We start from the raw sequence: 27,960 nt of genomic DNA, 5'->3' as shown, positions 1-27,960 counted from the left end.
AGGAGTCCTTAGAATGAAATCTGTTTAACTCATTGTACTAACCCTCAGAAAAAAAAGAGAAAACATACTAAATTACAACCCAGACTTAATGATGCTTAATTGTGCTTTTGCAGGTAAGTATATCCAAGTCCCTGGAATATGTTGGTCTTTGAACACATTTTTGGAATACATGTAAAATGTGTAAGAAAACAGGTGGCTTAGCATAACCAGGAGCTCTAACCATCAAATCGAGATAGACATCACTAAAAGGAGACAGGAAAACAAAGAGGGATATTTTTGCAAGTCTTCGGAGGGGAAGCGGAATGGAGTCTGTTTTGTTTTCCTTCAGAACTTAGGTTGGTCCAGCAGTTTTGGTTTTATTTTGTTTCCCTCTAATTTTAATGCCAAGAGATTAATCTCCAATAGAGTTTCTATTAAAAATTAACAAATATACAGTGATGCCAGTGGAAGAAGAGAGGGCTCAAAAGAACATGCAGAGCAGAACTAAATGTCTTTTTTATGGCTAGCCAGGGCAGGGGCAGTAAATAAAGACCATGGACACAGGTATATATCAGTCAAACATATAGGTCTTCGTAGTAGCCCTCAGAACATCTCTTTTCTCTGTTCTTTGCTCTCTGGTTGTATGCTGCTGACAGCTTTCAGTGTCTGATGAGACATAACTGGCTGTACATTATTGAGTTTCCCATATCAAATTATCTTGGTTAGAATGAAGTGTATAGGCTTGTAGGTTTTGTTGGAATCCGGTTTGCAATTATTTAAGGAAGATGCTCAAATATCAAATCTCTTGGAAGGAATCTTATTTTTTTGGCGAACATGGGACATAATTTTTTCTTCTTTTCTCTTGTCTTTTTCAACATTGTAATGGGATCATTGGACAGACTCAGAAACAGACACTGGGAAAAATTAAAAAAGGCAACATGAAAGAAGCTGAGAAGCCACATGCAGAGGACAAATTCTGTTGCATTTCCAAGCTGAAGGTACAGAAATATTTTAGTGATTTTGTAGGAATACACACCTGTAATTTCTTGCATTTGCAGTGGTTTGGTAGAAGTTACAATCTAGTCTAAATGAATGAGTAAGCTGTTTCTTTTCTACCCTTAATGCCCTGACCAAGGTCAAACAAGTCTGTAAACAACCATGTGTTGCTTTTGCTGTCCCTGAACTTTACACTCTGTGCTGTTTTGGAGTTGTGGTCGATTGCTGCTTTGAAGCCCCACCTCTGACTTTGTGTAATCCCCCCAGTCTGACATGTTTACCATTCCTTCTTAAAATTGTTAAATGAGCCTTAGTAGTTGTGACATGTCAGTAAAAATTGGCTGTTGATGTACCTTAGACTATTTGAGTTGTCAAGAAATGCTATAAAAAACTTGTAAAATAGCTTGTTTTTCGTAGTAACTCTAAGCCCAAATACATTACTTAAGCTTTTCAGCACTTGCAGGAGATGTATTTAAAGATACTATAGATTTAATTTTGTAAATACTGTTTATTAAGAACCCTAAAGTTAAAAGGATTTGAATACTAGTCCACGTGTTAATTTTTTTTTCTTTTTAACTGACAATTGCTTCTAATTGTCTTGTAAAAAGACAATGTCTTTAAACAAAAGGACACTGTTTACTCCTCCTGTTTAAGATGGGCTCACGACCTGTGCTGAGATGGGAGAGCAGATACTGGATCGAGTAATTCGGCCAAAGGAAACAATCTTAGTTCTGCAAGTAATTAGTCATTCAGATGAGCAGAGGATGGGAAGGTCTGTGCACCCTGGTCTTTCAGTCCTGCAGATGGCAATCTTGCAGCAGGCACAGCCTGTCTTGGCTGGGGAAATGGGGCTTGAGGTTTCTAAAGACAGTCTTGTCAATGGGAGCAGGTGAAGAACAAGGATGTGTGATGTGGATGCAGGATAGATGATGGGATTCACACACAGAGGATCACTTTTTTTGTCTGGAAGCACATTTTTGGTGGAAAAAGTGGAATATTCATAAATGCATAATTTTGAGTTCTTTATGCATTCTCCTCTTTCCAGGTATTTCTGCTGGCACTGTCACTTGCATTTCTTGGTAAAACCATGTCTGGTGCTTACATGAACAGCATGTACACACAGATAGAGAAACAGTTTAATATCCCAGCTTCTTTGGTGGGGATCATTAATGGAAGCTTTGAGATTGGTAATCTCTCATTTTAATATTTCTTATTATTTGAAAATATGATTGTTTGAATATGTATTAGTGACTCATATTCTTAGCAATCTCTCAATTACTGTAAGTGTCAACAGTGGTCAACTCTGTCCTTCCTTTTCAGCTAATATTTAACCAGTTATTGTCCTGGAAACTAATAGGAAAACTTAAATGAGGAAGTTTAGTATTAAAAAGTAGTTCAGCTAATTTCTGCACTATCGTAAGATATCACAGAGCAACTAACAAAACAGGACTACTTTAAGAGCTTTGTATTGAATCTTTCTGAACAAAACAAAAAGATTTTACAAGCTTTGTTTGAATTTAAGGTCACATTTAGCATTTTACAGTTCTTTCAATCAAAGTTGGCTGGAGTGGATTGTGGATCCTTAAATTCAATAATATTTCAAGATTTTGTACTCCTACAACTGTACCTGCACAGAAAGTTTCCAGTTTTACTTTCAGTGCCCCTTACCTTGCCTATTAGTGAGTTTTTTGCCCAGTGACAAACTTATGTCTTGCCATTGCCTAAAGAGCCAAACAAAAGGCTTGATAGCTTCAAACTCCTCTAAATGGAGATCCTTAGAGGGGGTGTTTTATACCTGGAAAGTCACAGTGTGAATCCTTAATATCCCTGGCTCAGCTGAGGAAATGGTCTGCACAGGCTCATGTGCACAATGGGAGGGGAAGCAAGGCTTCTTCTCCCCCTTTTCCTGATCTCCTGCATCTGCATGTGCAAGGGAAAGGAAGTGCTGACACCACTGTGCTGCAGCCTGCAAAGCAGTCTGGTGGGGCAGCTCAAAGTTATGATAGAGAGGGAGTACCCAGAATATATTTTTGCTTTTGAGGAGGATGAGACTTTAAGAAATATGAAATGGCCAAGATTAATGAAGTGGTACGTAAAAGGCTTATTTTAAATAAATTATCCACTCATATGAACTTGTTGAATGATCATAATAATATTTGAAATTATTAAGAGACATAGGTGACTTATTAGGACTGTGTAAATGTACATCTTGAAGTCTCATTCAAGGAACTGGTTAAATACAGTCTGTTTAGTAATCATACATAAAAAAGGTATTATCTTCTTTCCCAGAATGATGCTTATCACTCAGAGACATGATTTTGTTCTTTTGACAAAAAGATCACAAAATTAGTAGGTGTGCAATTACTAAATTGCTATTTTTATGGAGACTGATTCATAATATGAAACTTGATTCTTTTCATAGTTGCATAGCAAAAAATGAAGAAAGAGAAGATCAACTGATTCTAAAGTGAAAGCAGAGGAGAGGAGAACAAAGATTTTTAGCACATTTGTATTTTTAATGTTGCTAGGTACAAAAATACCTTTTTTTCAAAAATTCTTCTCAACTACTGAAGTTAATATTAAATTATTATTCCTTTTTTTTCTGTGACTGTCATCATCTGTTTAATCTTTTCAATACAAAAGTCCTTGGAGATACATTACAAAATAGAGTATCTTGGGGAGAATAACTTCCTAAGTCAGCTGTTACTCTGCAGCACTTGGGCCTGGTCTCTACGTAAAGTAGTGGGAAATTTCTTTTCTATGTAAGTGCAATCAAAAATCTCTCTCACTGTGATCTCTTTTCCTTTCTACCTTCTGTTCTCATGTTCTTTTCATGTGATGTAACTCATCCAAAAAAAGATCATGCATAGCAGGGAATTACTGCATCCTGTAGGCAGTTCCCTGTCTAGTTACAGTTTTTACAAGACAAGAAAAGAAACAGATGCTGAGCTTACAAGGTATACTTAAATTTGTGTTGCACTTCAAAAGATCTGGGGATGCCTTGGTTTGTAAAAGTGAACCAGGTTCTTTTTGCAGGTAACTTGCTGCTGATAGCATTTGTGAGTTACTTTGGAGCAAAGCTTCACAGACCCAGAATAATTGCTTTGGGCTGCACAATTCTGTCATTTGGATGTCTTTTGATATCACTTCCTCATTTCCTGTTTGGAAGGTGAGTATTTTGCTTAGCTCACAGCAGCTTCTGCGGTCCTCACTTGTGTTAATCCATGACTCCTTCCACAGTGTTGCTTACTGAGAGAGACATTGCTGAGGATGGGTTCGATATGATAATTATAGAGCAGCTTGGTTTGTTTTGCTTCTGAGATGGCTTCAGAAGTCAGTCATCACCTCCTGAGGAGAGTCCCCTCCCCGTTTGGTACCTTCCCTTTCCCATACCTTCATCCTGGTGCTACACCTTGCCTGGATTCTCTAAAGAAACAGTGGGCTGTGATACCAATTACATTACCAGCTCTTATCTACTTGGATGGGCAATGGAAGATGATTTTTAAAGATATCTTTGGTCTGGAGCCTGGATGGGAGATTGTACCTGATCGCTGTGTTGTCAAAGCCTTTACAGAGCATGATGGTTCTTCAACTACTTTTTCATGATGTTTGATTGCTTAACAAAATAATAATGTAGGCTTGTCTATTTTAATCAGTGAGGTATTTTTTGAGAAAAGAAGATCCTCTAATCTTGCTATGTCCAATGTGGTGTGGCTCTGACAGTCTTGGTGGTACCCTCTGTTTAGGGCAGATTGGGATTAAAATATAAGAAAAGTAGGAGAGAAGATGATATGGGAGATTTCATTACTGTGGTTCATGACTCCTACTGAAGCACCTGTTACAAGATTGTATTAGAGACTAGGTAAGAGTCTGGGTAAAACACTGCTACTTTTCTTTGTTCCTGGCCTGTTTTGTTACTGAGCCTCAGTTAACTTTTGACATGGCTTTCCTCCTTCCTTATAGCTCCACACTCTTCTTATAGGTAGCTCCATTACAGACATATGAGATGGTTCTGTATACCTTCTTAACCTGTACATGCCTTCCTTTGATTCAAACAGGTATCACATTGAAAGCAGCATTTCACAACGGGAAAACGTTTCAGTGATGCCCCTATGCCTTGTTAACCAAAGCTCGTTCTCTTTGCCTACAGAGGAGCCATCAACAGGTATGACTCTTCTTATATCTGCTGAAACATTTTCCTCAGTTTTTATAGTGTCTAAGTAAATAGATTTTTATTTTTATTAGCATTTACTTCAGGGTCCTGCTTTTGGTCAGTACTTTTTGCAGGCATAAAAACTAGAGGCTGGGAAATTTCCTTACCTTTGTGTTTCTTTGTTGTGTGACTCCAGAACTGTAGCATTTTTTCATGCAGTTTTCACAGTATCCAAACTGCTCAGTTAACATACCTGGAAGTCACATTGGGAGTCTATAACACCAGGTTATTTTCACAAATATTCCTCTTTTTGACTTGAAATACTGTGATACTGTGAGGAGGTGGGAAACATATTTGGACAATATCTAAAAGGCATCACGATTCTTTTTTGTTGTACCACACAGGAAATAAAAGAATGAGAAATAGAGGTAGAACTAAACATAGATCTTGCTTCCTTTGAGAGGAAAGAGAAAATTTTTTCAACTAGGCTAAAACTTAATTGTGGGCCTGAACACAACATTGATTCTAATGATCGTGCACTAGAAATGTGCATATAAAGTAAACTACTGTGAAGTCAAAAGGCTCAGAGGCAACTACTGAATGATCACACACAAAATTCTTACGGTGAGGGTGGGATTAATATCCTGAGTCCACAAAATTCTCACACTGAGCGTGGGATTAATCTTTTCGGTATACTGAGTATACTTGGGTAAGGTGATTGTTTCCCTATTAGTTTATGGACAAGCAAGACTGTAATGTTCATATATCTGAGTCCATCTCCTGTGTGAAGCAAAAACTGGACTGAATTCAACCACACCTGCATGTGACTTGCTTCACCCATGTTTTCTGACAGCAACCTGACACTGACACTGGAGATCCAGGCTTGATCTCTGGTCAGTAATACTTTCACTTAGGAAGTCATCATTTGCTGCTGACAAAGCTCATTTTTATTTGTTAATGACTTGGCACTGAGAAATCGAAGCATCACAAAGTGGGAGAGAACAGTGGAATCTAAAGCAGATTTGGTGAGAGTGCTTTCAATCCTATCATTCAGACTATTTATGAAGATGTATCCTGGGCTGCATCAAAAGAAGTGTGACCAGCAGGTCAAGGGAGGTGATTCTCTCCCCTTTATCCCACTCTCATGAGACCCTACCTGGAGTACTGTGTCCAGCTCTGGGGCCCCCAACATAAGAAGGACATGGAATTGCTGGAGCAAGTCCAGAGGAGGCCACGAAGATGCTCAGAGGGCTGGAGCACCTCTGCTGTGAAGACAGGCTGAGAGTGTTGGAGTTCAATCAGGAGAAGAGAAGGCTCCAGGGAGACATTACAGAATCCTGCCAGTACCTAAAGGGGGCCCATGAGAAAGCTGGAGAGGGACTTTTTTACGGCAGCAGGTACTGATAGAACAAGGGGGAATGGATTTAAGCTGAAAGAGGGCAGGTTTACATCAGATATAGGGAAGAAATTCTTCCCTGTGAGGGTGGTGAGGCTGCCCAGAGAAGTTCAGCCAGGTTGGATGGGACTTCAAGCAAGTTGTTCTGGTGCAAGTTGTCCCTGCCTATGAGAAGGGGATTGGAACTAGACGGTCTTTAGGGTCCCTTCCAAACCAAACCCTTCTATGATTCTATGACTGCCAGGAGATTGGACAAAGTATGGCATGGAGAGGGAAGGGATTTAAACTCTGCTTCAGCAAGTTCATCAGCTTTCTCCAGTTTCGGAGCCTTTCAAGTATTGTGACCAGGTATTTAACTTTTTTTATAGGACAGGCTTACCCACCAAAGTTTAAGCTGTTAGTCAATTCCTTGTCTCTAGATTTTGATTAATAGTTAGAATTAAAACATTAATTATGACTTCTTATTTTATTTGCAGAATGTGAAAAAGAGCCTGGGTCCTTGCTGTGGATATTTGTGATGGTTGGAAACATAGTGCGAGGAATGGGGGAAACTCCCATCATGCCTTTGGGCATTTCCTATTTGGAGGATTTTGCCAAAGCAGAGAATTCACCTTTCTACCTGGGTAAATCTGCCCTATTGTGATAACTCCCCCCCCGCAAACAAACATACACATAAACAAAAGCAAAAGAAAGGATTGTTATGACTCCCTTCAGTCCAATAAAGGAAGACTGTCATTATTGCCTGATCAAAATAACACTGTGGAATTTTAACTAGAATATTTTAGAATTTAACTAGAGATTAACTTCTTGAAGTGGGGCCATTTTTAGGCACAGATGCCTTTCCAGTATAGCTGTCCAAGAGATATGTAACAATTCCAAGAAAATAATGATGTCTGGGTTCTAATTTGGTTTGTTTTCTCTTTTTCCTACTCTAGCATGTCTACATACAGCAACTGTAGTTGGCCCCTTCCTTGGTTTATTGTTGGCATCATTCTGTGCAGAACTGTTTGTTGATGTTGGATCAGTAGGTCCAGGTAATGGCTGAATATATAAAATCTCATATACAAATCTATAGTCATGCTGGTGTGTTTATCAGAGCTGAAAGATGTTTCTTTGCTAATATGAGATGTCTCAATTTTATCTGAGTTTGTTGGTGTTTCTGGTAGAATGGAAGATCTGTGTATAATACTCAATTCACACACAGATCAATCTGCTTATAAATTATTTGATGAACAATTGTGTCATCTGGCTTAATGTAGGAAAGGATTAGAATTAATTTAATATAAAAACACTGAAATTTGCCAGACTGGGGACTATTCTCCTCCATGAGCCTCACTTTAAGAATCATTAATATACTTTTAATATATCCCATGTCAAAGATGACTAGGAAAACACACGATCAGAGCAAAGAATGTTTCTGAACTGATATAAGATGTACGGTTTTGGTTTTTGTTATAGATGAGATAACTATAACAGCTACTGATGCCCGCTGGGTTGGAGCCTGGTGGCTGGGCATTTTGATTTGTGCATTACTGAACCTTCTCGTGGGAATACCCTTTTGGTTTTTGCCCAAGTCACTTGTGAAGGAAGGTGAAACCAATGAACCTGAGGAGACAAGTGAAAAAAGTGTAGTACCATTGCAAGACAATGACAAAAATGAAGCCAAACAGAACATGTACGAAATTGCTAAAGGCAAGTTATATCATATTTTATTTTCTTTTTAATTTAGTCCTTAAGATGTGAGCTATGTGTATTTGTGTAATTAAAGATAGGTATGAAATGCCTCCTCTGTTTTTCATGTCTCTGTAGTACCAAAGGCTTTGTGTAGGGATTTAGAATGGCTCCTTGCAGAGGAAGAAAGCTAATTTCATAGCTCCAGGATCTGGAGTCATTCCTTTCCCCCTCCTGCATTTCAGGTGTATGTAGATCTTTTCTTCCTGTGAGAGAGTTAAAGCACTGAAATCTGGTTAAGAATATTACAACTCAGTGAGCTGTGGACGAGTTGCAGATATTAGTTGCTTGTACCCCACATTCACTGTACAGAAAAGAATAAACCTAGCACAAGACTTGTGCATACCTTGAGCCCACCCTAAAGCCATAAAAGGGAATTGTCAGGTGCTGAAGTGTCTCAGTTGCTTTTGAACAAGGATCTATTTGACTTACATTCATGTTATCATTGGTAACTTTCACATCTGTGACCTTTCAGATCCATATATTTGTAAGAAGCTTTTTTATTTCTTTCCACTATTTGTGCTAGTTGGAAATGTAAGTGAATAAAATATGTCAAAGGTGATGATCTTCAAGAAGTTTCCTGATTCTGTATGCTCAACTCAGGGTCCCTTGACAGGACCTTAATTTTCAGAAAGTAAGTGCCATGTGGCAGCTACCTGTCCATGGTGTTTAAAGCTGAGCCCTGCAAATTCACCATACCCAGACTGAGCCCTCAGATCTTGGCTGATATTGCAACTTCAGCATCTCTTCCTGCTGGTCATGTAGGCTTAAATGATTCCATAAATAAAATAATGCTCTGGTGAAGAAAGATTCCTAGATCGGATGTAGGTCCTGGTGCTCCAGAGTCCCTTCAGAGCTTGTGTTTTCATGATCGTTCCCTCCCTGTGTTGATGTGAGTGTTCACTGTCTCTGAATATCCTGAAGTTAGAATCTCTTAATTTCACAGAATAGTTGGAAGGGACTTTTGAAGGTCACCTGGTCCAACCCCCTGTTCAAGCAGGGCCACTCACAGACTATTGAACAGGATATATTCAGACAGCTTTTTAATTGCCAAGGATTTCAAGTTGAAATTTGAAGTTTTTATAGTTAAAATGAATCTGAAATAAAATTAATTGAATAAAAATTAAATTTCCCCAGAAAGCTCCAATTATAAACTGCACTGCATATGTAAATAATGCAGCCTATTTTATAGTGTTTTGAATATTTGACTCATTTTTGCAAGACTTGCATACAGATCCTCTTCTAGTAAGATACTTGCCTACCTCTGAAAATATACACCCATCCTAAGTGGTGCCCACTTTCAATGAAGCACAGTCATTGTTTTACAGATCCTTATGCTTTTCTGCAGAGTTTCTTTACAATAGCTCAGCATATTAATTAACAGGGAACATTAGACAAAGGGGAATTGTGGGGGTTATTTTATGGTTCAGATCCTGATTTAATAGGCATTACGCAGAGAAAAGAACTGTGTAAATTAGTTTCTCAGATGCTTACTTGGCTGAAGACTGGCTGATACAGACTTTGAGAGTATGGTGGGAATAACTTTGGTCCCATCTCTCATCAGGCATCTTCTGCCCCAGAAAAAATCAAAATTAGCTTGGGGGCAGGTTGTCACAACTCTCCAGTGCATTTGCACCCCTTTCCCCTTGTACTCCCTTCATATGCCAGGTGCAGGAAAGGGGTTTTGGTGACACTCTGGGGGCATGAGATGAGAAAAAAGGAGAAAGAAAGGTGGGAGAGGAGCTGCTGCTGCAGATCTGTAACTGCAAAGCTCAGTCACTGCACAGCTAAAAAGTTTCAGGAAACTTTCATGAGAAGGTTGTTGCTGTGATTTATTATTTTTTTATAAGCAGCAGTATGCATTGGTGGGCCATGTGTGTGTGTGTCAGGGTGTCTTTGGGTAGAGGAGACATGTTGGGGAAGCCTGGGCTAATCCAGTTTCCTTTGGCCTGTGGCGTCTGGCAAAGCACAAGATCCAGCTTGATACAGTTGAGGACCTTTTCTGTTCCCCTCTTCCCCGCTCAGCCACACTGAACAATGGTCATCCTTTTCATAAAGCATCACACTAACCCAGTCCATTATTTCGTTCCAGATTTCATTCCCTTCCTCAAGGCTCTGCTTCGCAACCCTGTGTATATGTTATTTATATGCATAACTGTGCTACAATTCAGTGCCTTCGATGGCATGATATCCTTCATGCCCAAATATCTGGAACAGCAGTTTGGAAAATCTGCATCAGATGCCATCTTTTTAATTGGTATGTTTGCATTTTGCTTTGCTTTGTTCTACCAAGTAGTGATGTCTCTATGCAATTTATCTATATTTATATGTGTGTGTATATATATATGTTCATATCTACTTGTATACACATACATACTAGGATTAAACGCTTCTACAAGTGAGACATACTGCACTACAAAGCAGTTCTACATATTCATCCATTTTCTGCTAAGCTTCTCTTAATTTTCTGTGCAGAATTTTATAATCTACTTCCCATTTTTTGAATTGGCCCAGAAAGTTCAGCTGATATGAAACCAAGCCATGTGATGTTTGTGTAAAACCACTTCCAAAACCACTTTCAGTCAGAATTTGCTTCATTAAAATACCAATCAGAAAAAAATGTGAGAGGACATTCAGTAATCTCATACCAAAACTGAAAGTCTATTCCTGTGATGCTCAGTGTGTATTGAGATGTACTCCAGTAGCTTATCTTCCTGTCGAATCTCTCTGTCTGGGGAGGCTGGATTGAAGCAATATATTTTTTTCTTCTTCTTCCTTTTTTTTTTTTTTTTTTTAAGGTGCACCTAGATTGCAACTCTAGATTGCTAATTAATCTTTTCAGTCCTACCCTCTATCTCACTTCTCAAGCATTTCTCACCTGCTGTTGACTTTGGCAGAGGTTTTGGGTGTGCAAGGAAATTAGTAGAGACTCGTTGCTGACAGTAGTTAAATTATTCAGCCACAGGCACTGCATGAGTCTTTGCCAAACACAATCTACCCTTTCAGTAGCTTTAGTATCTACTTCAGTAGCTACCTTAGAGTAGAGTAGCTTCAATGGTCGCCTTTATTTTAACATGGAAGTTTCACTTGTTTAAATAGGTGTTTACAACTTACCAGTTCTATGCGTGGGGTATTTTTCTGGAGGCTTATTCATGAAGAAATTCAAGATAAATATCTATCAGGCTGCGAACATAGCATTTTGGGTATCTTTACTGGAATACCTTCTCTACTTTGCTGCCTATTGGACTGTCTGTGATACTTCACCAGTTGCTGGTCTAACAGTTTCCTATGAAGGGTATGTTCTTTAAGACACAAGAGGACTTCAGTCTTAAGACACCGGGATGATTTTTCTTGTCAAGAATCAGTCAGGGGCTCCTTAGCTTTGCAACATCTTAGTTTCATTACCTAAATACTCAAGGCTTTTTACTTGCATGAGACAGTAGGTCTACCTTCTGCTGTCACTGTTTCAAGCAAGAAAAGTGTACTGAAAAAGATATCCACACCAAGACTACTACAATTGCATATCCATAATAATTCTTATACTAATATAATTAATAGGGTCATGTAACTGCAGGTGAAAATAAAAAAGTTGTTGATCAAATTAGGCATACATGAGTGCAATTTCAGAATAACAGAGGGACAACCCCCCTTCTTAATCTTATGCTGGTATACTGGAATTTGATTATTATCAAGTTATCAGAGGATATTTTATTTGGAGTATCTTGATTTGAATCCTGCCATTAATCATTGGGAAGCATTGTGTGTCTGTAAAGTGGATATGTAGGTTTACATGCAACACTTACAGCAACCAGGAGCATATGTGCCATAGCTGAGAAAAACACTGTGGGGTATGCATACCTCATTGATAATATTAATTTAATGTAATATCATACAATATGCTATATAAAGGTAGAAAGGCATTACTCCAGGATTGGAACATGCAGAACTGTGTCCTAAATAAACACTTGAGCTAGAACAGAAAGTTAAGCGTTGCAAAGGATTACTGCAGGTATTTCTTTACTGAAATATTTATCCATCTTCTAAATGTATTTCAGAATAGAACAAGTTTCATATGCAGAAAATACTCTACTCGCCGACTGCAACAGGGATTGTGATTGTTCACTTAAAATATGGGACCCCGTTTGTGGGAACAATGGAATCACTTATGTGTCACCTTGTCTTGCTGGGTGTAAATCCTCAAGAGGAACTGGAAGAAGTGTGGTAAAGCATACATTTTATTGTGCTGTAATTATGAAATGTAGGAGGGGAGAAATATCTGTATCACTATAGGGTGGGAAATATCCACACATGTACATTTATTGAATATATAAGGTGATAGATTTGGACAAATTCATTGAGTAGCACCAGAAATTCCAAACTGAATCTGAAAATTAGTGTAAGTTTAAATTAAAAACTATAATGAAGAAGACTCCTTCTCTTCTAAGAAACTCAGGGAACCTTAAATGCTCAAAATGGAGTGAGAAATTATTCTGAAGGCATTGCCAGTTGGAAACCTGACTGCACAGGAAGATTTCAGCCAAAATGAAAGTCTATAGCATGGACTTAATAATCTTTTTTACCCTGTACAAGTAACCAGGTATTCTAGAACTTTTATTACCTTATTTAATAACACATATTCTGTAAAAACCCCTGTAAATTCTAATTAGGTTGAAAAAAATCAAAAATAATGAGTTCAAAAAAAGCCCCAATCATAGAGATTTTAGAAAGCCTCTCTACTTTACAAATATTTTAAAGAAGTATTAGATGATAATGAGGGTCAGACGCTGATGCCCTTGTTTACCTTGGCTGATTTTTGAGAGTCCTTATTCTGGCAATGATTTCAGTAGAAGCAAGTGTTTGATAAGAATATTGCAACCCAACCTCAATCAAATCTCTGGTTCCTTCTCTTCTGATATATGAAAGACCACACTGTAGGTTATGAAAACGAGGGTCAGGTCTGTTGGCAGTGGAAGGACGACACAGCCGGGCTGTGCTGGGGAACTTGAAGGCTCTCTTGATCACGGCCTCCTTGAGAGAGCATAGTCCCAGCTGCATGACAGCTCCCTAACCCCATACTCCACATGCAGGGAATGGCTGGACCTGTGCCTGGCCAACTGGGATGGGAGAGAGGCCACAGTGCAGTGCTGCATGGGTGTAACAAGTGCAGGAGACAGTAAACTGGGTGCCAATGGTGTGATTTTCAGACTCGGTGCAGGAGTTTGGACAACCTGTGTGATTAAAATACTCTTTTTGACAGGTATTTGAAAACTGCACCTGTGTTGCAGCCTCAGGGTTTTCATCTCAAAATGTCTCTGCAATTCTGGGCCAGTGTGATGAAGATGAAAACTGTGACAAGATGCTTCATTATTTTTTGATATTGTCATTAGTCTGCAGCTTCATTTTTTCCTTAGCAGCCATGCCTGGATACATGGTCTTAATGAGGTATAGTAAAATGTCCTCATCTTGAGAAATCTACTCAACTTTTTATTCTAAGGTCAAAGACTCCCAGGAATTGAAAGTCGGTTAGATTATGTAAGGAAGGAGGAAGAGCAGAAAAATCTTATGTCATTTTGTGCTGTTAAGGTTTAGTGTCATGTCAACTTTATAGTCTGACATTGCTTCTGGCTATCAGCTATATCCTGAATTAATGCAGGACCACCAAGCCAGGGGACTGAGCCATTGAGGGTGTGTGATACCCATTGTGTTTATCGATCACATCAACATGATGTCGATTAAGGCACAACTGTCTTGCACTCTGTGTTTGCCTCAGTTCAAAGGGATGGTACTATGACAATAGCTCTTCCTTTCGTGATTTGGCAGTCCTAGTTAAGGAATTTTTTCAATAAACACCATCTAATGAGGATAATGAACCCTTTCAACCATCACTGTAATTAGAATGGTTTGGACCTAAACTGATGGTGAGTTTAATTAAAAAAACCCCAGAGTTAATGTCACCTCTACTAATAAGTGTACTATGTATTTATCATACAGGTCTCTAAAGCCTGAAGAAAAGTCATTTGGAGTGGGTATCCATGGACTAGCTTCAAGAGTATTTGGTGAGAAAATATCTGACACATTTTAAAAGCACAGTTAGGTCCAATCCAGAGTTAAGAGTCTACTTCTATGGAGTGCCTATGGAAGAATTTAGGATTTTTTTACGGATCTAGGCAGCATGGCAAATTAGAACAGCTTTCAGTTTGCATTTTTTTTTATACTGGGCAATAGGCTGATGTTGTGGTTTAACTTAGCAACTAAGTACTATGCAGCCACTTTACTCTCCCCCTGCAGTAGGATAGGGAGGAGAGTTGGAAAAGAAGGTAGACGATACAGGTTGAGATAAGAAGAGTTAATAGTGGAAATAAAGTAAAATATAATAATGATGATGATGGTGATAATAATAATAATAGTATTAATAATATGATAATAATAATAGTATTAATATAATAATAATAATAATAATAATAATAGAAATAAACCAGAAGAAGGAAAAGTGATGCACAATACAATTGCTTGCCACCAGCTGACCAATGCCCATCTCATCTCCAAGCAGTGATTGGCCCCTCCCAGCCAACTCTCTCCGGTTTATATATTGAGCATGATATTCTAGGGTATGGAATGGTTTGGCCAGCTCAGGTCAGCTGTCCTGGACATGCTTCCTCCCAGCTTCTTGTGCAGCTTCTCACTAGCAGAGCATGAAACACTGAAAACTTGATTTAGAATAAGCACTACTTAGCAACAAGTAAAACATCAGTGTGTTATCAACACTATTCTCATATGAAATCCAAAACACAGCACTGTACCAGCTACCAGGAAGAAAATTAACCCTATACCAGCAGAAGCCAGGACACATGATTACATCTGCTGCTTCTCTGAAAGCAATTTTGCTTTCCTTCACTCTTGTTACATCCTTATTTAACACAAAATTCCCTCTCACTGATAAGGAGAACTTTTGAGTTCTGAATAGAAATCACAGTTCATATTTTAGCATGTCTACATTGGTAAACAGGCAGCAGGGAAGAAAACCTTTGAGGGTAGGTGGATAAGGAAGAAGAGAGAACATAAGATACACAGGGAACATGGTTCATGCTGCAAGAGGACAGGGCAGATGCAGTACATGACAAACAGCACAGGTTCTGTAGTGTATCTGCTAATCAGAGGAAATGTTTTTCACAGAAATGTTGTTAATATTCTTTGTAGCTGGAATTCCATCTCCCATTTATTTTGGAGCTTTGATAGATACCACTTGCCTGAAGTGGGGTACTATGACTTGTGGTGGAGAAGGAGCATGTAGGATGTACGATATTGTCACGTACAGGTATATTTCCTACTTTATTTTAATTTCTCCTTCTTGCTGCATTATTACATGCATAGAGATATGATTTTATGAACTTTATCTTTTCCTAGTAGACAAACTGCTCCTGTGTTAGAGATGTGACACAACACTTTTCTTTGGCATTGGCTTTATTTGTCAAATGCAACCTTTGATACACACGTTTGATCAGCTTTTGGACAGAAATGTTCTGGTGCCATAAATACGTTCACTAATAACCTTTTATGAGAACAGGCCTTAAAAACACTGAATTCTGATAAAAAAAATTAAAAGCAGTAAGCTCCTGAGGGAAAAAATGTTTAATGACTGACTGTGCAGTATCTTTGAAAAATTACATTGTGTATCATTGAGAAAATGGTTGATAAAGTACCTGAATTAAAATAAAGAAGAATTTTATAGGGAAGATATAGTTACTCAAGTTGGAAATTGGCCCAGAATACTACACTTCATGCTTTTGTAATCCTTCAAGGAGTGCTATGGGAATTTTGAAGAAAATGGCCTCAGACTAATTGCTTTTAATAATGTGTTGGGGTGGATTTGGAAGGATATTTCTATCTTATGAATATCTAGAAGTTTTACTCAGGTGGACTGAGCTGCCCTTTCAGGGCTCTCTCTTTCCCCTGTGGAGAAAGTTATAAGCGTACCAGGTGACTGAGGTCACTGGCTCAATTGTTTGCTTGAAATTGGGTGATGTAGACAACCGTTTTGCTGACACTGACATATTCTCTGTTCTCATATTGACTCATCCTCTGTGAGATCCAAAAGGATCGGGGCACAAGCTTTAGAGCTACTGTGTAATTTTTGCAATGTAATGTATGCTGAATAATTTTGCTATTTTTTCATGAATGCATATATTTAATGAAGTCATTATTTATTTCAGGTGGCTCTATCTTGGCCTGCCAGCAGTATTACGTGGAGTGTCCTATATCCCAAGCTCACTAATTCTCCTTATTTTAAGGAAGAAACAGAAATCTGAAAAGCTAGCCTTATTAAATGCACCAGTAGAAATGCAGGACAAAGAACAAGGAGCAGTGAAATAGCATTTCAAAGCAGGACACATTGTGAAAAACAATTGCAGTGTAAATATTGGATATATCCTAGTGAAAATTTTTTTACTTTAACTAATGAACACTTGGACAGATATTAATAGAATTACACATAGTTGTATCTTAATTATGTTATTAAAGTATCAGTTTGTAAACAGAAGGCACAGAAAAATGTGTTTGGTGCAAAAGAACAAAGAGTAGAAATAAGAAAACTTAAGAAATTCCAAACCTGAGTTGTCTGGACAAAGGACTGTGAAGCAGAAATGTATGTTTTAGGTCCTGGTTTCACTAAAGATAGTGAGAATTTTGCAATTGACTCCAACTGATGCCAGATTTCATCCTGGTATTCTCCAATGGCTTCTGTCAGAGCATCTCTCATTGACTGTAGACAGGATTTGTTGCTTCTTTGGCCCCCAGGTTTCCATACATTTATTTAATGATGCTTTTAGTCCTTTCAGGCAGGGACTGTCTGTTATTCTGCATAGTATAGGTGGTCAGTATATTGTGAACCTGTTTTATGACATGTTCTGGGTGTTGTGGTAATAATAAACAATAAAAAAAATTAAATTTTTAAAAAATGCTGTGTTATGGTGATGTTTTAAGGTTTGCATAGAGCATGAACAAGGAAAGGTTCTCAGGAGTTTTTTACTTCCCTCTAGAGGAAAATAACTCACACTTTAAGCGTAATAGAATGATACTTGTATTTTGCCCATCATATTGTTTGCTAAATCCTAAATCTTTTCTTGTCTTCTCAAATTATTCTTTAAATGGCAGATACCACAGGCATTCATGTGCTCTTCCTGGTCTTGTCAGATTTTTATTTCTCTCAGATGTGATGTTACAGTGAATGTAGTGTCCATTTGGTGTTCACTGACAGCTGCTGCCCTGGGATGTCTTAAATATCTCAGAGAAAAAAACCTGAACATAAAAAAAAGCCAACATAAAGAAATCCCGGCAGATATGAGATACACAAGGTGCATCTTTTTGGTTTAGTGCACCCATGTTTAGCATCTAATTTGGAACTACCTCACATTTGGCCCCAGTGCATTTGGCCCCTTAGGTCTGTCTGCAGGTGTCAAAGCAATAACTCCTCGATCTCCTTTCTTGCAGCTCCTGGTTATTATTCCTTACTGCATAAGGCACAGAAGGAGCTTCTGGAACTTTACCACAGACCAGCGCTCCTGCACCTGCGTGAATTTCCTACTTGTTTATTCTATGTGGCACAGACTTACTCCCACTTAATCCACCAGGAACATTTTGCAGCCAGAGAAAAACGGGAAGGCAATTTTGACACAGTAGTTCGTTAGTTCAGTTAGAATCTGTTTACTTTAAGGCGTCTTATTAACACCATATGTGTATGTACTTGGAATTGCCTCCTGTCCTTGTGGAATCAGTGACAAAAGATCGATTTCTTCCCACAGAACAGGAAGTCAGCTCCAGAATTCAAAGTTTCTTCAAATATAAGTGGTCCTTACAACTAATTCTTTCGAAAAGATATGTCATATGTCCCCATTTCCCTTTGTATTGGATGATAGAGCTGAGCAGGTATTACATAGGGAAGAGAAATTAAGGAAAAGGCAAACATGATGCAGTCTGTAACAGAGCAGAACAGAGAATGCAGTTCCCTCATAAGCCACAGATCTTCCAGAAGCTTTGAGGACATTTGAATCTAATTTCGAGCATTGTTCTTGCTACCATGGGGCACTTACTGAAAGTCATCATTCCTCCTTGTGGTTATATTCCTTCAAATCTAGACTTAAAAATCTTTTGCAGACATTTAGTCACAACTTTGTGCCAGGGTAACCTGAGAAACATGAAAAGTTGCAGAGCACCAAAGTTTCACAGCTGTAGGAAACAAAAGGGCTTTTTTAGGTAGGCAAATCCGTGCCATTTAAATGGACCACTGCCAAAGAGTCAGACCTAGTTAACTCGCTGTGTTTTGAAATGGAAGGAAGCAGATAGGAATGCTTCCAAGTTTTAAATTTAGCATTTCAATAGATACATTAACTTTGTTTGTAATTGTTCCGGTTCATCTGCTCGAGAATGTAGCAGTGAAATAGGCCACCTTCACCAGACACTTTGCAGTCAATAGCCTGCTGCTCACACTGTGTGTCGATTCAGACAGTGCTGGCTGGCTGATGGCTCAGTAGAGAGGCTTCTGGGCACAAGCCTGTGGTGGGAACGTTGCTTCCCCGGAGCAGAACCAGGAAACAGAGAGTGGAAAGGGTTCCAAAGTGATAATCATAAATCCTGTATGGTATGCCATGTCCGGTACAACAAACATTTTTAGGATTAGGTTGGGAGGTTAGAAAAATACTCTTGGAACTATTTCTTCAAATGTAAAGCCAAGCTTTAGACTTGATTCTTTCTAGTTCTGAGCATTCTGACCTTGATTCAGCAAACCATCTAAACATGTGCTTAAAAATGAGTGGCCTTATTGATGTTTATTGTTTAAGTAGGTGACGTTGGACATTTCAAGACTGAACCCCAGACTGGCACTTGCTGTGATCCTCATTTTAACAGAAGTTCTTGCTGTGGTTTAAGGTAGGTGCTCAGATGATATTCATCGTGCTTGAAAGTTTGGGCTGATCCTGGTCTGATATTTCAAGCACCAAGGCTTGTGTCAGCATTGTGGTAGCACAAGCCACAAATGGGAATAATGGCAAAATCAACAGTGGTGTAAAGTTTTTTTGTAAAGCAATAGCATATGAATATTTGAGTTGATGAAGTCCAATATTAAATTAATAAAAGTGGGTGGTAGGTTTATTTTCCTAGTACCTGAGAACTGAGCAGATGACTTTCACAGTTTAATCAACCACGTGTCTTTGAAATTTCAACGCAGTAAAGGGTGCCCATGAGTTGGATTTTGATCCTTAAACCTACTAAGTGGAAGACTAGGTGCTGGTGCCTGGATCCAGATGGTGTCAAACACTGAGAACACTTGATTTTTTTCAGGCAATGTGACCACGCAAACATCTTGGAGGTGTTTTAAGGGCAATGGTACACAAACAGTGCACACACATATTTATTTAGTATTTTGATACGTATGTATCTACCATTTTGTACCCAATGTCTTTTGTAATGATCCCTGACATTCCATTGGTGTTTTATTTTTTGACCATAATCAGGACATAAGCAGTTATTTTCAATGAAATAATAAAAAAGTCTTTAGTGTCTTACTGAAAAATCGCAATGCTTTGTAAAAAGCACATCTCTGTGCATGAGCAGGCTTATTGTTTGGGTTTTTTTTATTTACATTATTTTCTCTGTGTTTAAATTTCTTCAGCTACTTAATTGCCAAGTCTCTCATTATTTTACAAATCATTACTAACAGTCTTATCTGTATCCTAAAAAAATCTCTGGAATGAAGGGTCTGGGTCTAGAGTAAACTTCATTGTCTCCCTGCTGCTTCCAACTTTTAAGAATTGAAACCTATTCTTGATGCACAATTAAACATTTCTGATTATGCATACTGTTCAAGCTATTATTATTATTATTATTATTTTAACAGGAAATGACTCATTTGGGGGGAAAATATGTTACCTGGCAAGCTGATTTTTATTAGTGGGCATAAGGGAGGTGTGCTGACCAAAGCTGTATCCATACACAATAATTTGGCTGAGTGCATGACTGATTTATGATGCTGGCTTTATGTTTGTGTAACAAACATAATTATGTTAACATGTATAGCTTCTGAACATATGAACATTACAGTTTTGGATAAGTATTATTGGCAGTTTACTTTCTTTTTCAGTCATTTCATCTAAAGTGAACAGTGGGCTGTTTCTGTAACCTTTCTGTCTCAAACTGAGTTTTAGCAGCTAACTCCTCCCTGCAGATTCTTTTCATTCAAGCAAACCTCATAGCACCAGAAGTTAATTCAACCTGTGGATGTGGAGAGAGGAACACCCTGAGAATACCTGGGATAGGATTTGGCAGGCAAAGAACACAAGTCACTTTTAGTTTTATGTAAGTCTGGTCACATGATACAAACTGGATATATCCAGCAACAAGTTCTTGGCTACTGCTGTTTCTGGTTTTTTTTTTACAGAATTGTTAGTCTTTTCCGTTCTTAATAAGGCATAAAGTGTTCCCAGTTATACTGGTTGGGATTTTGAACTTTCATTGTTTAGGACTTTCTCTAAGAATGCAGAAAATTGCTTGGTAATTGCCCCTCTCTTGCTGTGTCCAGGGAGTCAAGGGCATAGATTTCTTAAATCACAGGAGACTAAAATTGCAGGACACAAAGTATATCTCTTTAGAAGGTGAAATCTTAGGTATGGCAATGCCTGAGGTCCCTTCTAGAACAGACCATTCAGTAATTTCAGGCCAGAAGCGTGATGTATCCCAGTTAATTTCCAACAGAGATGCTCAGGGGATACAAACACTGTTCAGGGCAGACATGCATGTGACCGTAGGTGGCAGCTTGCTGGATCCTTACAGCCCCATCAGAGTAAGAGGAGGTGGAAAGCCCCATTACAGGTGGAAAATGGGTGTAAAAAAAAACACTTCATTACAAAGCTTTTGCTTTTTAAAAATCCTTCACCCCCTGTGTTGGTCTAAAGGCTGCCTGACTTTCAAATGTTATCATTTAAATGGTTCCAAAATGGGCTTTGAAAAAAAACAACCTTCTCATTTGAGGTTAATGAAACACAGAGTGGTCCAGTTCATGCTGTACCTTTGCTGTTACTATTGTTTCAAGGCAGCTCTCTGGAAGGCCATAGTGCAGGCAGCTGCATGCTGTCTGGAACACGATGGTTTTTCTTTCTTCTGTAGGTAGTAAACCAATCTCAAGAAAACTTTCTGATGTAAAGACAGAATCATATATAAAACAAGCTTAAGTTTCTGCAGAAATTTTAAGAATCTAAAAAATTTGCAAGGCTTGCTAGTTTGGTTTTTTTTTTCGGTGGTTGTTATGTAGTTTTCTACCTGATATTGCATTTTAACTCTGAATGTTCCTCCTCGTGAATCTGAGTAATAGGACTGCAGTGTTTACAATGTTGCTGCTGCTACTTTGTGACTTCCAGGACTAGGAGGTTGCAGGAATATTCCTTTCAAACATACATATATATATGCACACAAACATAGACAGACAACTCCTTTATGCACTCTTTCATTTCCCAGGCATTACAATTTAAAAGATGGAGTCTACTAAGGGACTTCTCTTTTCATTTGAATTTATGTTGTGCCAAAGTCTGGCTTCTGAAATCCTGTCCATTGTGCTAGAGAAGTATTTATAAGTTCATATGTAGCAGAGACAAAACTATTCATTGTTTCCAAATTTCCCTGGTAATTTATCTTGTTATGTTTTCAGGTCAGGCAAGGCCTGAGCAGCAGAGGCTGGATATGGTTATAAGCTTTCCTCACAATCAGAGACCTTAAGGTTCAGTTTAGGTTTTTCTATATTAATTAGTAAATGCAGTGGTATGCAGAGAAGAGCAGAGTTTGTATTTCTCCAAATCTTGTTACTGTATGAATGTTATGAACTTGATATTACACACACACCCACCCATGGAGGCAGACAGCTATATTGTTTAACAAAGTGCTACAAATTCAGTAAATAACTGGTGGGAGGAAGAGTCTGGTAGGTGTGGGAGAGTTTTCCTTCAGTACTATGGGTTGATAAATCCCAAATAAATCCACATCACACAGAAACCCTTCATATATTTAGATGGCTATGATGCTGAGGATGAGCTGTTACAATTGTTCAATGTATCTGGTGTAATGGCACCTTTTTCACCCCCAGATTTTTCTGATATGTGTGTTTTCACAGCACATGTAACGCCAAGTAGAAAGAAGCTTATACAGGGTTGTGGCTCAGTCTTCCAGTTGCAAAGGTGACCAATAGAGAATTACTCTGAAATTCAAAAGCCTGAGTGCCCTAAATGACAGCTGAGCTGTCAATGCCCATTTCCATATTTATTATCACAAACTCACCAACAATAGCAACTTTAAATAAAGTAACAGGAAGAGAGAGCACCAATATCAAGGTTAGTATGGATTTGCTTTTAGTTTATAAAGGAAACAAGCAGCAGAATACGTACCAAGAGCTTGTGTTTGCATGAAATGGGATCCAGATAACTCTCTGATGCACAGTGATCCTTACTCAGCATTTATATGCCATAGGGTGACAGGCAGAAGATAGCACTTTCTGTGGGAATCAGACCTCAGGCAGTGAGGCAACAGCCAAGCATTGATACCTTGAGCATAACCTTTAGCAAGTGCAATGTGGAATAATGCCATAACTCAAACAATTCTCTGTAAAGAAATGGTGCATCAGCCAAACTATCATGTAAATTATAATAATGTACTTGGCAGCATTTTGCTTTTGAGTTTATAACAAAGTATGTGCCCCTGTCCATCACTAGAGGCTTTGCCAAATGTCAGTGCATCCTTCAGTGAGGTGGGTTGGCCTCAGTCCCCTGGGATTTGCAGCACCAGTGGAATCCTCCATAGCTCCAGTGCTACCCGGGGTTTGCTGGAAAAGAAAAGCTACTTCCTGAGAGTATTTGGCTGACAGGTAATTAATTCTCTGGGATAAAAGATGTTGGGTGTGGTAACCAGAAAGGGAGGGCACTAGGCAGAGGGTGCTGTGGCTGACATCCCTGGCGGTGCCACTGCAGCAAGGCAAAAAACATCTGGTGCATCTGCCTTGTAGCAATCGCACTGCAAGCTGGGAACTCCAGGGCTGTTAAAGGGGATTTAAACTACTCTTTAAATGCACAGTTTATGATGTGCTCATGCTGGAGAATGCAGGCAGTGGTGGTAACAAACAGATGGGAACAATTTAGTGTCCCAGGCCTGTAATTCTAGTCCTGATCAAGCTGGTTTAACACTTCTGACTTTATAAATTGAGTACAGTAAGTAAATTGCATTCTTTACCACCAATAAAAGATTATTTCTTCGCACATATTTATTGATGTTTGTCAAGTCTAATTTTAAAATAGATGTGGCATGACTTCTATTACTTCTCTGGAGATTTTGTTATACCCTGTTAATTTTACTCTCTTTGAACTTCTCCCAGTATGTCACAGTCAACCTGTTGTGTTTAAGGTTTTATTTTAACATAGAGTTTCTCATACAATTTAGTATTAATTTTTTTCTCTTTGATATTTTTATATTCTTCAGATATTTCACTGTGTCAATCTCCCTAGAGCAAGTCTGTAACTTCCCTGTGTGTACTAGGAACCTTATGATTTGTCCCAAAATGCATGAAATTTTTGTGATGATCATGTAATGAACATTCTATTGCTCTGAAAACTGGTTCTTGGATGGCACTTTGCTTTGCTTCCTTGAAAAAGGTCTTCCTGTACTGCTTTAACATTTTGATACAGTGTGATTTTTTTAACTTTGAGATTTTTCAATAATTTGTGACATTAGCAAAGCAAAAAGCAAAGAACCACTTTTTGTAAACTGAGTTGTCATTGGTCCTGTGTAGCTGAGTGCAAGAAACTTATTTCAGGGACTTCTTTTTTTCCTTTACAGAACTTCTGTAACAAAGAAACATGGGTGACCATGCTGCTGCCTGGAGTGGAACACCAGAACAGTGAGTGTGTTGCCTTTTTAATGTTTACAACTTTGTCACCAATGATACCTATGACTTTTCTTACGAATTGTAGGGGGAGATATCTTTACATTCCTTAGCAGAAGAAAGAAATTCCCATGTAGTGTTTGCCTGAGATAATGCTGCACAACAATGTTAATGATAGTTCAGAGTATGTTTGTTTTACATACTTCTCATGTAAAAACCCAGCTCCCTCAAAATCAATTACTGCAACTAATGCTTAAAAATCCTTAATGCATAGTTTTATAGAAAAACAAAACCCTATGTGAAATTTTTTTTTTTTTTCAAAAAGTGACTGTGAGAAAAGCAGCATTCCTTGGAACTGCAAAGACATTTACTGATCTGGGGATAAATTAGGAAATGTTTTCCTTGGAACTTCCCACACCTAGCACTTAAGTGAAAGCACAAAGCTTTAAGTATTCTTTAATGAGTTTTAAAACACCATTTAGTAGTAAAACCTCTAAGTTGCATAAGTAATAATAGTCTTGCATACGAAATTACTTTAGGATTACTTCATAGTTAAAAAAACACAGGTGACTTTATAACATCCTAATACACAAAAAAATTGGTATTGAGATGTTCCTCCTGCATTTCCCACCAAGGACAGAATGAAAACTATTTGAGAATTAGTTATATCAGACTCTAAGTTAGTTATTATTGTACTTTTGAATACAAGAGCTAGCTAGCACTGAAACATCCACCACTTTGATAAGCCAAGGCGGTGCAGGCCCATTGTAATGCTCACAAGAGTTCTCCCTGTGACTTTGGTCAAATTTCCCAGAATCCAGGGGATTTGCACTTTGTTTTTTTGCCAGCAGGGAATTTCTCCTGTGCTCTTGTAACCCACAGGGAGATAAGACTGAAAGTGTACTCTTCGCACAGGTATGTTGCTGGAAGCTCCCAGAGTTAACTATTTACAAGTGGAAGGTTTCACTCCACTGTTGCTCTGCTCACAAAGGCACAACCACACCTTGTGACCCGGCTCCCTGGTGTGTGGAGGCTCTCTGTTCCTTGCCCCCTGGCTCAGGCACATTTTGCATTCCCACAGAGCTGGCACAGGCAGTGAGTAGCTTCCAGTCTGAGCTGAAGCTTAGAGAGGTCATCAGAGATTTTGACCTGAGAAAAGCATCAGTAATAACATACTTGAGGATGATTTCCTTTGGGTTGTATTTCACTATACACTCACTTGTTTACTTCCTTTTAATACAAACTGTCTTTGACAAAAAAGGGCTGTGATTTTTAGAAGCTAGATTTCCCCACCAGTTTATTAGGTTCATGTTTAATTCAAGCTTCGAAAGCATCCCCAGCACACATGTTTGGGCTAGTCAAATCCCATGATGTTTTATTTGTATGCATAGAATGCATTTAAATGACAGTTCCTTCATCCAGTGTAAGGCACTGAGCCAGCCTGTACTAGAGATTTGGACTGGAAGTCATGCATTAATGCTGACAAAAACTTTTCTTTTTCAGAAGACTAATCAATTCAGTTGTATCTAAATTCAAAGGCACATGCAACCTGTCTTACTAGGAAGTGATATGAGTAGAAATAATTATTATGTCTATTCCTCCAAGATTAATAGTATTTTATCCCATATAAGCACACATAACATCTGCCTTACAGTTTGAACAGATCAGTAACACTCCTTATCTACTATTATTATTGTTTGAGGTTTTTACATGAGTCCTTGGTAGAGTCCCATCCTTGGGGAGAAAATTTCCTTACTGCAGAGTTAGATGGTATCAATTTTGCATGAGGCCTGCGAAAAGTTCCCAAATTCAGTTTTACAGGAGAAAATGCTCATAGAAGCACTCTGAAATCATTTTTACCACTTGTATCTTTGTCTTTTATGATTTTTTCTTTGGCACCTAAAGAAGCTGGAATTACTAAAATAAGATCAAATGATAGCTTAGCATAGCAACCCCAAATCCTCTGTGCACCTTTCCAGAGGTGAAAAATTGGTGCCAAGAACAAGACCGAACACCTTATGTACAAATCATACCTCTTAAGAGCTTTTTTCTTATTGAAGCAGAAGATTAACTGTTTTTCTCCCCTATTTTTTTTCACATCTCGTCCTTCCACATTTCAGCAGTAGAAGGCAATTGTCTACCAGAATTTTGTCTTCCCTCTGCGACTCCTGAGGGAACTCATAATGTGACTCGCAGACTGAGCTCCCTGAGCCTTGGACTTGCTGCCATATCAGCCCTGGCACGGCATCACCACGTGATCTCTTGGCACTTGGGATTGAGCTGCTTTGGTCTGGGGCTCTGTTTGGCAGCAAAGCTCAATCAGTGCAGCCGAGCGCAGCTAAAGCGATGACAGGCGGGTTCCCCTCGCACAAAACTTCCTCCACCGATGAACTGCTGAGTGGGAGCTGCCATCTGCCTCACCTCTGCGTGGCAGGTGGCCAGCACTAAAACTTCTGCAGTTTCTTAAGTGACTGCCACACAAGAATAACCTCCTGGAGGAGAGAGATGGCTGAGATGGGAGCGTACATCCTCTTGCTGTCCTTGCTTGTCCTCAGCCTCAGAGTCTCTTGCTCGCGTTTGATGTGGTGCATAACACATGGGCGCTGATGTGCAGCCACCCAGGCACGTCACATCAGGGACACCACATCCTGCTCTGGGAATATGGATGGTGGTGCTATGCAGTGCAGCTTCTGGCCAGGTTGGGAGGAGCTGCTCCTGGGGCCGTTTGCAGGAGGGTCTTGCACCCACCGCTGCCAGCTCGCCACAGCCAGTGAGCCTTGGGTCACACTGGGAACAGCAACACTTCAGCAGCAACAACAAACACTTCCTTGTTGGTAACCTGCTCTCCTGTTTTTGAGTTTCCATGCTACCACAGGCCTTGCAGAACAGGTTCCCAGTACAGCCACTTGTCAGACTGTTGGCTGACACTACAGCCCACACCGTGGCTTGTGGAGAGGCACTGACGGGTGCTGCTGATGCTGTGCTCTGTGGGCTGGACGGGATCTGGGAGCTGTGGCTTGTCTCTCCAGGACTGCCCTTCCTGGGCCTCTGCAAGGGGGGCCAAAATCCAAATGGGGCCTTTTCATCTGCTGGCAGCTGCCATATCACAACTGACTTGCGTGGACAAGGCATGATGGCAAACACTGTCACAGACACTGGAGCTCAGTTTGCAAAAGCTACGCAAGACTATTTTTATGGGAGCACTGAAGTCTTTTATGGTGGGATTCATCTCTTCTGACTTTCTGTTGTCAAAAGCTGATCTTGCAGTCGAGCCTACTTTCACAACCATATCTGGAGTTCATTTCATCCCATTCCTAAAGTAAGTATCTAAAAGAGACCAAACAACCTATGCCTTTGGGAATGCTTCTTTTCCCTCCTCTGACTATATCATGAGCCACCGATTTAGTGGCTCATCTGGAATTGTCTGCACTGAATCCATGCAGCACTGCTTTGTAAGTGGATCCTGCCATCTGTGTGTGATGATCACAGGAAGGGTCATGTCCTCTCTAGATAAACTTCTTTGTATTCAAATTTAAAATATATTTACCAAAGTGCTGATGGGATTCTTGTGGGTATCTCGTTTTGAGAACTGTGTTTGAAACTTCTATAACAGGCTTCTACTACCTGGCTGCAGACTGACAGCAAGAATAAATAGGGAACTCATTGCTAATATTCATATATTTTTTTCCCTTCAAACTTTTCAATATCATAATAGTTAAAAGTAGTCCAAATGTAGGTTGTAATATATGTAAATTGAAATTGTTAAATGAAGCAAAATCTGCTTTGTTCTTATGATAA

At 39.1% G+C, this 27,960-nt stretch overlaps 1 protein-coding gene and 1 long non-coding RNA gene across 6 annotated transcripts in view; both read left to right on the top strand.

The window, feature by feature from the left end:
* Window positions 1–17,161, top strand: part of LOC113975546 (solute carrier organic anion transporter family member 1A2-like) — a 46,306-nt gene extending 29,145 nt beyond the window's left edge. For 4 of the 5 annotated variants that reach the window (XM_027699699.1, XM_027699704.1, XM_027699701.1 and 1 more), the window contains 14 exons: window positions 879–977; window positions 2,021–2,162; window positions 4,012–4,144; window positions 5,034–5,140; window positions 7,001–7,147; window positions 7,460–7,558; window positions 7,983–8,216; window positions 10,348–10,512; window positions 11,355–11,550; window positions 12,311–12,476; window positions 13,513–13,697; window positions 14,247–14,311; window positions 15,453–15,570; window positions 16,466–17,161. In XM_027699699.1, coding sequence (XP_027555500.1) covers window positions 879–977; window positions 2,021–2,162; window positions 4,012–4,144; window positions 5,034–5,140; window positions 7,001–7,147; window positions 7,460–7,558; window positions 7,983–8,216; window positions 10,348–10,512; window positions 11,355–11,550; window positions 12,311–12,476; window positions 13,513–13,697; window positions 14,247–14,311; window positions 15,453–15,570; window positions 16,466–16,625 — 2,016 coding nt within the window. In that variant the 3' untranslated portion in view covers window positions 16,626–17,161. The remainder of the gene's footprint in view (window positions 1–878; window positions 978–2,020; window positions 2,163–4,011; window positions 4,145–5,033; window positions 5,141–7,000; window positions 7,148–7,459; window positions 7,559–7,982; window positions 8,217–10,347; window positions 10,513–11,354; window positions 11,551–12,310; window positions 12,477–13,512; window positions 13,698–14,246; window positions 14,312–15,452; window positions 15,571–16,465) is intronic. The other variant, XM_027699700.1, reaches the window with a different exon arrangement.
* An 895-nt stretch (window positions 17,162–18,056) lies between these two features.
* LOC113975544 lies at window positions 18,057–24,177 on the top strand. Its single transcript, XR_003536849.1, has 4 exons — window positions 18,057–18,176; window positions 19,091–19,175; window positions 20,386–20,600; window positions 24,117–24,177. It is a non-coding gene; the product is annotated as an uncharacterized LOC113975544 (long non-coding RNA).
* The last annotated feature ends 3,783 nt before the right edge of the window (window positions 24,178–27,960 follow it).

This window comes from Neopelma chrysocephalum, unplaced genomic scaffold (assembly GCF_003984885.1).
Source record: "Neopelma chrysocephalum unplaced genomic scaffold, ASM398488v2 Primary Assembly neopelma1_139, whole genome shotgun sequence".
NCBI classification, from domain to species: domain Eukaryota; kingdom Metazoa; phylum Chordata; class Aves; order Passeriformes; family Pipridae; genus Neopelma; species Neopelma chrysocephalum.
This window is presented reverse-complemented; position numbering and strand designations above follow the sequence as displayed.